This window comes from Aedes aegypti, chromosome 3 (assembly GCF_002204515.2).
Source record: "Aedes aegypti strain LVP_AGWG chromosome 3, AaegL5.0 Primary Assembly, whole genome shotgun sequence".
Lineage (NCBI taxonomy): Eukaryota > Metazoa > Arthropoda > Insecta > Diptera > Culicidae > Aedes > Aedes aegypti.
Window position 1 is genome coordinate 68694694 of NC_035109.1, and position 11362 is coordinate 68706055.

The 11362-nt window shown below is 38.4% G+C and overlaps 1 protein-coding gene across 1 annotated transcript; it reads right to left on the reverse strand.

Moving 5' to 3' along the window:
• Nucleotides 1–202: 202 nt before the first annotated feature.
• Nucleotides 203–10640, reverse strand: LOC5567525 (nicalin-1). The gene is made up of 4 exons (XM_001657469.2): nucleotides 10249–10640; nucleotides 6638–6825; nucleotides 4875–5684; nucleotides 203–1212 (listed from the first exon to the last, which is right to left on the reverse strand). Exons 1-4 carry the CDS (start codon nucleotides 10415–10417, stop codon nucleotides 718–720), a joined length of 1662 nt encoding a protein of 553 aa, XP_001657519.1. The 5' UTR covers nucleotides 10418–10640; the 3' UTR covers nucleotides 203–717.
• Between the last annotated feature and the right edge of the window lie 722 nt (nucleotides 10641–11362).

The following is an 11362-nucleotide window of genomic DNA, read 5'->3' on the forward strand; positions in this document are numbered from 1 at the left end:
TTAGTTACCAATGGCTCTTAGGGCGTTATCATAAATTATGCGAGAATTGAAAATGAGAAATGGAAAGTGTTTCTAAAAGACTGAGACAGAAAGCAAATTCTGTCCCAGATGAGTTGTTATGCCTAGAAAAATAAGCCGAAGAGAGCAACAGCAGTTCAAGTCGAGCGGGCTGTCATCGTGTGTTCAATAAGAAGAATTCTAATTTCACTCGCAAAACGATTTACTGTGTGTTGTTACCTACTATAGTTTGTTCCATTCTAGACCGAGTTAACAGTAGGACAGATAAGCCTCTCTCTAAATTTCTACTAACCATTATCTTTCCATTGCCCTTTTACCGTCCGCCAGTTTCCCTATTTTAGTACTTATGGTAGAAACAAAACTGGGTTCAACACAAAAAAGACGTTATGCAACGTCAAAAAACCCAAACTCCGAAATGCACAGACTAGCAATAATGATGTTTTCTTTAATTAAATTACGTTAAATAACAGCGTGCGAAATTAAATTCGCTGCTTATAACTAAATAGACTTATGATCTTAAAAGATGATGAACTGTATAGTAGCTGTCGTTGTCAACGAGTACATCTCGATACTAACACTTATGAGTGATCATTTTATGTTTTTTCGATCTATTCTAAAACTCAAATTTAAAATGTCCAACTGCAGCAAACGGCAAATTTCGAATTAAATAAGATGAGAGATAATGTAATCGCTTTCTAGTTAGTTCACCTTGACTTTGTTCACGGTCAGGTGACAAACAAATGTGTACAGCTTGGGAAAGTGGAAAATGGCCAGATAAATCACTCCCAGGTACGCCACAATCATGAACGTCAAGAACAGATCGAACACGGCTGGTTTCACGTTGTAGATGTTGAGCAGGCCGTCGCGTTCGTCATACAGCATGAAATCCGGTTCGCGAGCGTCCGGCTTATCGAAGCTGACTTTCACATTTTTAAGGTACTTTTCGAAGGCATTTTTGAGATCATTGTTCTGCTGACTCGAGCGCACTTGCAACCACGGTCGGATGCTGTCTTTGGTGATGGCCATGGAACCGGTGAATATTTCACCGCTGCCGGCGGAATTGTCCAGGGGCAAATTGTAGATGTAGCTCGCCAGGGTTTCGGCTAGGATTTTCACATTGGTTTCCAACTTCTGGAGCTGCTCCTCTTCGTCTTCATCGTCGAAGATAGTGTTGCGGAGGTAATCTTTGTGGGACTGAAATCAAGGGTTAATTGTTGTTAACATTGCAAAATAGTCCAGAAAGCAGATTTATGAGGAAAGATGCATTAGGAGATTTAGAATGAAACTTAAGACAAAAACTGTCTTTTACAGTTGTTTAGGTTACACCATGAAACTGAATACAGGATTCTACGCTTTTCAAAATGGATTTTCAGTCCGCTTGGAGATTTTCAATATGCTGACATGAATAGGGGCGCAAACAGCTCGCTTCAGTTATTGCTTGGAAGCTTTAGTATACATTTTCAATACGTTTCTGAGTGATTCCGCATTTTCAGATTATGCCTTATGTTATTTTCCGTCTTGTGTCAAACGTCTAAGGTCGTCTGCCTTTTGTGATTCCGCCTTTCATGTTCCCGTCTTTTGTTGAGGTCCCGCTTTACTATAATGTTTACAGCATACGTGATTATGTCGAGGATGGGATTGGATCCCAGGTCTTCGACGTGATAGGCGTGTGTTGTAACCACTACACCAGGTACGTCCCCTTCGAATTAAATTCATATTCAACTGTTCCAGGTTTTATTCACTGAGTGCTTTCAAGTGATTATGTCTGATTCACTTCATATTCCTGTATTTTAATGTTGATGCACTTCATATTCAAGTGATTTAGGATTGATTAGAGTTGCTCCATAACCATGTGGTTCATGGATTCACTGCATGTTCAAGTGAGTTTCTGATCTAATTCACTTATCTTTAAGTGATACAGGAATGAGTTACTTCATATTCACCTGATTAAATTATGAATTACTTGATATTCAAGTAGTTCAGGTTAGGTACACCTCGAATTTACCTTGTACTTTGTACAACACCCTTGGTTTTGCGAATATCCCAGGAGTCTGACCACTTAGAAACATGACGTCTTCGGCAAAATTGTTCAGTAGCTTAAGGGCTATCATTATCATAGCCAAGAAATTCGGGATTTTGCCACTAGGCGGCGCTAGTGAGCATGAAAGCTTTGTTTCTCAGATCTCAGGATCCTGACCACTTAGAAAGATGGCGTCTTCGGCAAAGTTGTTCGGTAACTCAAGGACTTTCATTGTTTGAGCTAGTTGATGCAAAATGTTGCCACTAGGAGGCGCTAGTGAGCATAAAACATTTGTTTCGCAAATATCTCAGGAGCCTGATCACTTAGAAAGATGGCGTCTTCGGTAGAGTTGTTCAGTAGCTCAAATTCTTTCCTTTTATAATCCTTAAAGTTCGAGATATATCGTATATCGTGTGGCAGGTACGATGATACTCTATGCCCAGGGAAGTCAAGAAAATTTCCAATACGAAAAGATCCTGGACCGACCGGGAATCGAACCCAGACACCTTCAGCATGGCTTTTCTTTGTAGCCGCAGACTCTAACCACTCGGCTAAGGAAGGCCCCACATACTTGCTGTAATCTCTTATTTTTCTTTTCGTAGCATCATACAATATCTGATTTGTTATGAATAGTTGACAATTGCCAATAGGTGCCTTCCTTAGCCGAGTGGTTAGAGTCCGCAACTACAAAGCAAAGCCATGCTGAAGGTGTCTGAGTTCGATTCCCGGTCGATCCAGGATCTTTTCGTAATTGGAATATCCTTCACTTCCATGGGCAGTATCATCGTACCTGCCACACTAAGCTAAGAAGCAGGCTCTGTCCCAGTGAGGACGTTATGCCAAGAAGAAGAAGAAGAAGAATTGTCAATACGGCCAATTGAAATTTACGGTGGCGATGACGATTGACGATGTCTATGACTGGGGCACTTCTACGAACGGAGAGCTCCTCAGTGTTCCTAAATTCACAAACAACGCAGTAAATCACATGGTGTAGTTGACGTCATGCAGTCGTGTCTGGTGAACAACCCCACTGATTTTTTAAAGTATTTTACTTTGAAATACGAAATTCTGAAAAAGCTTCCAAAGCAAATGACAGATTCGCCCTAAAACCATAACGTAATTGAATACTCACAATCACAGCACCTATCATCTATCATCTGCAAAAAGCTACTGCACCACTGTTGTTAGAGTCTCACCCAGAATTGATCGAAGTTGTGTCCATAGTAGTCCTACGTCAACCCCGCGGTAATGTAACATACATTACCCTCCCCAATTTTTTTAATTGAAAGGTCTGCCTTCCGGATGTTCTTCCATAACAACTTTGCCGAAAACTCGAGCTTCCTATCTCATGTGGATCACAAAAAGGACTTGCTTAAAATGCACAATTTGACATGCTTACTAGCACCACCTAGCGTTTGCTTCCGGATGTCCATGTGATTTACGCGGTGAGTCACTTTACTCGATTCGAGAATTGTCGCCTCGCTATACGAGACCAACAAATCGCACTCGTAGAATCAGCCAAATTGTTTGAAGTGTTCTGCAAACTTCCTAGATAAAGAGAAGAAGCATTTTATGAGAATCTTTTATGATAGTGTCTGAAAACTATGCTTAGCATATCAATGGTTGCTATTCCGTGATTGATCGAATACAGTGTATATGCAAAAAGAATCAACTAGAAGGTCGGCTGGGATTGACCATCATCTTCTTCAGTGTGCATAATTTAGTGCCTCCATTTATACAGGGTCAAAAACGGTGCCGACCACGTCTTTGCAGTCAGGTGGGATTGGGGGAAGGAATGTTAGTGTGCAACCTTTGCTATTTGGACTCCGTGTTTACCTCTGCATCTCCACAAAGGTTACTGCGAGAGAAGTTTGTTAACACTTCAGTCGTCGCGCTGTTGTATTTTGCACAACACTGTTGAAAAAATCTCGCTTTTCGTTCACAATATCAGCGTGGTTGTTCTGACGGTGGCAAACCGCGCGACGACTGGAAGGTTAATGAAGAGGATCGTTGCTTCACAGGATTTTTTTTGATAATCGATTAGACTATGATTAACAATTAATTGAGAACTTTTAACATGCTAATAAATATAATATTTTCATTGATATGAAAAATTTACAATTAGAAGAGAATAATGTCGACACTGACGAACCATTAAAAAAATGGACAAATAGATAAACTCAACATTCTTACAGCTGGCAGGACGAAAACATGTGTTATTATATTTTACTCATACGAAAAGAAAAACAAAACTCGATTGGCTGGACCATCACAGATTACTTTAACGTCGACACTTACAGTGGTGAACCATTTAAAGTTTGTTGAAAAATCATATTTACGTTCCACCGTTGTAACGATTAAATATGCAGTCATACATTAAAAATGTAAAATTCTTACAGATTTTAAATGAAAGCATGAAACGAGCTCACCAATTGATCCTTTATCCTTGACTGAGCAGCCATAATCCACTTTCAGCTTCACTTAACGTATACTGACAGAAAGAAATCACTCTGGAGTCGCAAGAAAAATAACATTTTTGCTTTTCATGCAAAAATTCGCTCTGATGACACAAAAAAAACACGATTGCTTTGGACTTCCACGAAGCACTCCGCACTGCCCTGCAAATTGCGGAAGTGAGAAATTGAGTGGCATTCTAAGCGAAATTCAATAATAAACTCTAGTAAGAGCTCGAAGAACCTAGCTAATAAAAACAATTTTGCAGAAGACACTCTTTTTGTAAGTTCCGCTCTAATTCTCCAAATGCATCTATCCTCGTCAATCTGTGCATTGATACTACAAAGTTAGGACATTTGGTTTGATTCATGACAATACCTACCTTCAAATTGGAAACGGTAAACGCTGGCATTCGCTTCATACTGAAACGCTCATGTTCCCAAGCAAGCAACGTATCCGCCAGGTTGATTTTTTTGTGTACCCCTTCAACAGTTATGTTTCCATACCGCTGTGCAACAGCCTTCAGCGTTTTGTAGAAACTGTTCATTGGTGTGCCCTCTTTGGGTGGTTTCGAAACATGCATGAAAATGTTATCATTGGCCAAGGCTTTGCTGATGGAGTCCAAGCAAATGACGAATTCCGCCTGCTGAATCTGTACGTTTTCGTCCAGATTGGAGTCGAGCCATTTCTTCATGCCCTGGAAGTTCAACAGACTGCCCGACTCGGACACCAGGAACATCAACCGATATTTCGGGATGCTGGCATGTAGCTTGCTGAACAACTCGACCAGTGTGAGCAACACGGCCACATCGACATTCTTTAGGGGACCGTTTATCAAACCGAAAGTGTCCAGATGGGCCGTAAGGATGATTAGAGGTAGTTTACTTTCGCCATCGCTGGTTTTGATGGCATGTTTCGTTGGGGTGAGTTCACCCTGTATGATTGGTATTTTGGATTGCTTGATCGCGGTGTGACCAGTGCCGGATACGACAATCTGGTAACCGTTGGCCGAGATTGATCCCATGATTTCACTGATGGCCGATTCGCGCTCTTGGGAAGACTTTTTCTGATTTGCACTGGTCGTTTTGGTAACGTCGTTGATTATCTCGTTCATTTTGGGATTGTACCGCGAGAAGTACACCGGAATGGAGATCTCCTGCAGCATCATGGCTTGTTCGAGCATGTGGATGTGCTAAAAGAAGAACAAGAAGGAGACGAAGTAAAATCTTGTTAGTTTCATTTCATGTTTGCACAGTTCACTAATCGGATTAGATAATTATAGACCGACACCGCTTCACAGTGGCGCATTTTTATTCAAAGGTCGGACAAAATCTCAAAGGTGTCCCAAATCGACAGGAAAGTCAATCAGCAATGACCTTTAAAAAAGTCAAATTGAAAATTCGTTTTTCTAGTGGAGTTAACTCAGATTGGGGTTTTTATCCAATAAGGCTGTTATTACATGAAATTTGGTTGCAATACAATTTTTTTTTACAGAAGCTTAAACCTGAGAGAGACTCGCGAAGAGGAAAAATATCAACGTCATATGCAGCCCAGATTCCCCTCTCACGAAACGTCAAATGCAGCCCACCGTTTTTATGGCTGAAAAAGTGAAAAGTATTGTGTTCAAAGTAAATTGTTATTGAAAACCTCAGTCAGCGGAGCAGTTTTTTCCAAAGTTGCTGATAAATCTAAGCAGAAGATTAATTATTTCAAATGTCTGCTACGTTGGCTGGCATGAAATTTCACTCAAACGGCTATTTATGATTCGATGTGATGCAAACTCAATCATTTTTTGCTGAGAGGTTCATGTGAGGATTTGAACAGCTTGCGCATGATTGGTATAAACACAAAGTGGAATAAGAAAAAAACTCAGCAATCACAGAAAAAGAAGACCGTCTTCGCGAGTCTCGTCTCAGGCTTTAACCAAAAAAAAAAGGTAACGAGATACAGATTTGAATGATGAACCAGTTAAGTTATAATGAAAATTGGAAATTAAATTTTCACCTCTCGAGGCAAAGAAGGGTAAGCAAAATTAGCATGTACTCAACATAAAGTTTTGAGGGTTTGTCCGGCAATGCGCCACTGTGCGCTCCTTGAAGCTAAATGTGGTAAGTAAGAATGCAAACTTCGTAAAGACGAACCAACCTGTTTCTCTTCCAGGCTAAGGGAGGCAAAATCCTCCGGCAGAAGAATAACCAATCCGCCAGCTTTGGCACGGATTTCCCGGAACTGGTCGATGGTCATGTCCTGGAAGCGGGTGACAACGCAGTGTCGGGAAGTTTGCCAGGTGTACAATGATTTGGCCTCCAGATTCAAGGTGGAAGCACGGCAACCTGTAAACGAAACGAAAATAATACAATCAGAAAATATTATCGTAATCCCTAATCTAATTAACGGTACCGGTGTGCCTAGGCCAGGCTTGCCCAACCTTTTTGAATCGCTGGCCCAATATCAGAAATAAAATTGTGCGAATGTGCGGGCCAACATTTTTTAGTTAATGACTTTCAACATTGTCAAAAAATCGTTCAGATCAGTCATTAAAAAAACGTTTGGAAAAATTGAAGAATAGTTAAATGATTCTAAATATTATGGTCAGACATCTGTGGAAATGCTTCCTAGGAATTTGTTATTTAAAGTCTTATCCAAAATTTTATGAGAATTACATACTCATTATTACACTAGAATCTTACAGAATGCTTTCGAAAATCTAGCTTTGGATTTTTTTAAGAATGATGTCTTGAATTGAATTGAAATCTTACTCAGAGCTTGGTTAGAAATTGTCAAAATATTTTTTTTATAATATCATCTCAAAATTCGGCCCAATGTTCGCTGAGAATCATGCTCTGGATTCTGTGAGAATCTAGCTCAAGATTTTTCTAGAATTCTGTAGGAATTGTTCTTACGATTCCGTCTGTAAGAAATAACAGTACATATATAGATAGACATGCAGTCTACTTTTGATTGCTGAAATAAATAAATAAAAAATCTTGCACAAGAATTTTTAAATACTGTTATGTAATCTTTTTCAATGATTCAAGGTCAGACAGCAAAATAATAGTGACTTTAGTCACTGAACAACCGAACAACCGAAAAAGTGACTTCCTAACTTCAAAGTCCGAAATAAAAGTTCAGAAACGAAAACATGGTCTTTATAAACAATAACAATAAACACGTTATGTAAAATTAAAATTCAAGCTACAAAGCTAGGCATATGCACATACTTTAAATCTCGAATTACTGTCAGTAGGGGAAATCTCCTTAATATTCAAAATTCGTCATCTCTGAAAAAAGAAATAATGATAAAATTCTTTAGCATTAACGGTAAACTTAATCATCAGAATTCATTAAAGCTGTGTAATATGCCAGATTTGCGGAACGAATTCCTGGAAAAAGTGCTTGTTGCACACAATGACAAATATTTGGCGTGGATTGATACAGAGCAAATTTCGCCAATATTGAAACCGCTTTGAGTCTGTTGGTTTATGCCTTGTCAAATATTTGCACATTTGGCAAAGCGTGTACTGATAGCTTAAGAATTGATTTGAAATCCAACTCTCCAACAACTCCAACTCACTCACAAGGTAGCTTCGAAGCTTTATCGATTTTCGATGAACTCGAAAAAAAAAAACTAAATCAGATGGTTATTGTGCGATACTAATTAGTGAATGATGTAGATTTATTACAACAAGCTGGATATTAATCACAATCGTATCACTAATGACTGATAAATAACGCTTTTTTAACTGATTTCGAAACAATTAGCACATAAGCCCAAGTGTGTTTTAGGTTTCAAAGCGCGTTTTTAGAAGAACAATAGTCGTTTGAAATCGTAGCCTAGGGTGGGCTTAATCCGCGAGAGATGCCTGGCGAATTTGTTAAATTTGGTTGTTAAATTTTCTAAATTTCTTCTAAATTATTATTGGCATAAATCCTGAAGAAATTTCTGACAAGTTTGATATTTTTTGTTGAAATTTCAGAGAAGTTTTGGGCTGCTTTCTTGGAAGACTTTTGTTGAGCTTCCTTCAAAAGGTAGGTTAGAGATCCCTTCAGGCTATTCCTCGTTTATTTCTCCAGAAATTCATCTGAAGGAACTAAAGGCTGAGAAATATATCTAGAAAAATATAAATAAATGGAAAACCGAATTTATTATTTGGCAAAATGCCATTTGAAATATGTATAATACACTTGCATCATTTTTGATACACACAAAATGATCAATTTTAAAGGGTTAGATCTGATTTATTTATGTATCGATTTGAATGAAATTTTCACAGTTCTTCAGAGATAACTTAGTTTTAAACATTTATTTTTGAATGATTTTTCCATTAACGAATTCAAAAGCAATAACGGTTTGATTAAAGTGAATTTTACGACATTTCTTCATAATTGACACAGCTTTAAAGAACTAACGAATAGCTTCATAGTATCTTCAACAAAGTTGTAAGTCTAGACGATATGAACAAGTGTGCTTATTTTTTTTTTTAATAATGAAAGCAGATCGAATTTCAAATGTACATTTCTTCATGGATTTTCATAAGACAGAATGTTCTAAACAATTGGTCTTTTCATAAATGTTCTTGAAGATAGACGTGACATTATTCGTCGTTAGAACTATTTGCCCTATCACAATTTGCCAGTATTACGGAGTAATAACTGGAATTGAAATTTTATTAGTCAACGATACCCCGTTGAAATACATTTGGTATTACTTTCGTCAGGTCAAAGAAAAACTAATCGATAGATACATTATACATAGGATACAAAAACAACAGAAAAATCTACTACTTGTACAAACAATACTAATTAACGATAACAATGAGGCTATTCAGAATCATTGAAAAATGATGATGAAAAAATTCCATTAAATCAAATCTTGGGGAAACGTAACGTAGCTATAGGTAGCTAACAATAATTCTATGCAATGAATGCACCATAACATGAATTAGATTGTTTCTAATAAGAAAATATTAGATTCCAATTGAAATGGTGTTGAATCCACACATTGTCACACAGAAGCTTCTTTTCGCTTCGAAACATATAACAAATGTGTTTATAGGCCGTCATTCAGATATTTTTCCTTGATTTCGAAGCATTTTCTTTTCGAACTTAAGATTTATTTCTCTGCGTTTGTTCATGACGATACTCACGGTTTTTTTTTAACTCCAAAAATAGTGATAAGAAAATTCAATGTTTCATAAGTACTTTCTAAATTTGAATAATTATGAAGCATTCATAAAAACCAATAAATTTCGAACTCCGAAGAATCGAATATATACGTATGGGCGGTGTTCAGACAGACTGAACCAAGTGTTTTTTTTTTTTAATAATTTCAGGAAAACGTAACCCAAGCGTTCGGAGTTACAAATATTGGCATTTACTGTAATAATAGAGCTTATCTGATTGATGAAACATCTGTATCAAAACAGAGTCGAAAAAATCAGAATTGACAGAGTCCTTAACTTATCTTTGAAAGGCCAAAATAACTTCTAGTCCGATCTGTCGGAAATATTAGCTATAAAATCGAATTAAGAATGCAAAATTGCTATGTATTAATTAATATATTATTAACCCTTCGTGGGCTACCCAACATGAAACCGCGAGCCGTACGTTGGGAAGCCCTGGCCTAGGGCCTTCGTCAATCTAAAGACAAAACTGGTTGAAACTGCCTCCCAGCATAACCTCTCAACGATATCCAATTGATGGACGTTTCATCACATAAAACTGTACTCCCGTGGGCTCAAAAGCCCCGCACCTACCGTAGGGCGTTCCGTGAACATCGAACTGGGACATTCGCTGGACGCCAAACTCGCTGGCGGCCAGGACCGGGTTGGACGAGCAGATTATCAAAATCGGTAATGTGATTAGCAGATAGTAGGGCAGTCCACCGCGAAATATATCGGCGAAGTGATCGGCATCTTCGAACATCTTCACTAGCACTAGTTGCTGCTGCTCTGCGGACCAAGTTTCAGTCTACACACGAACTCGCGGAACGTGCACACTCACGGGACTAGTCGGAAGCGATTGAATTCACTGCACTTTGGTGTTATTCGGGACCGAATAAATTAGAAAATCTCCGACATTGGTAAAAGACACGGGAGTACGGTAATGAGTGTAATGAAGTGACAGACTGACTGATTGCGCTGTCGCTGACGTCTGACGCTGGACAGTGGGCCGCTCAACAATTTTGATCACAAAAAAGGTAAAATGAGCAGGGCTCTGAGGCAGGCCCATGACAACCATATATCGATACACAGTGTTCTTCGTAGCCATCAGGATGTCCTGGGCGATAAATGAATATCGCCCACTGTCAGTTGTGACAACTGTGAAAATAAAGAATATTGCTTTGTTTAATTGTTTGTTATGGTTTGATTATCAATTTTTGATATTGTTAAATCAACTAATAAAGTGCCAAAAAGTTGAAGCACATTCAACATTTCGATGGTTTTGGAAGGAGAGCAAACATTAAAAGGCATCCTGCAAGCCTCCAAGCAAGCAATCAGTGATTTCTCGCGTAACTTTTCAAAACGTCCTAAGTAACAAATGTAAACAAATCGAGATTATCATTGCAAATCATTTGCGTTGCACCACTTAGCAGCACACTAGAACACTCGTTCTGATATATTAACAACAAATTAATCTATTCAAAGCTTAACAAAATGACCAATGTTCAAAACTGCATCGCTTTTAATCAATTGTTACATTGGACCTTTGATCAGAGAACCAACCACATGTCCTATGTAACATTTATGAATAACCACGATTCTAATGTTACATTGGACATTCCTGAATAAAGCTTTGGAATGGAGTTTAAAAGGTAGAATGATTTGTAGAAGCGTGTCTGAGACACTACTTAGATGCCATAATAACTGC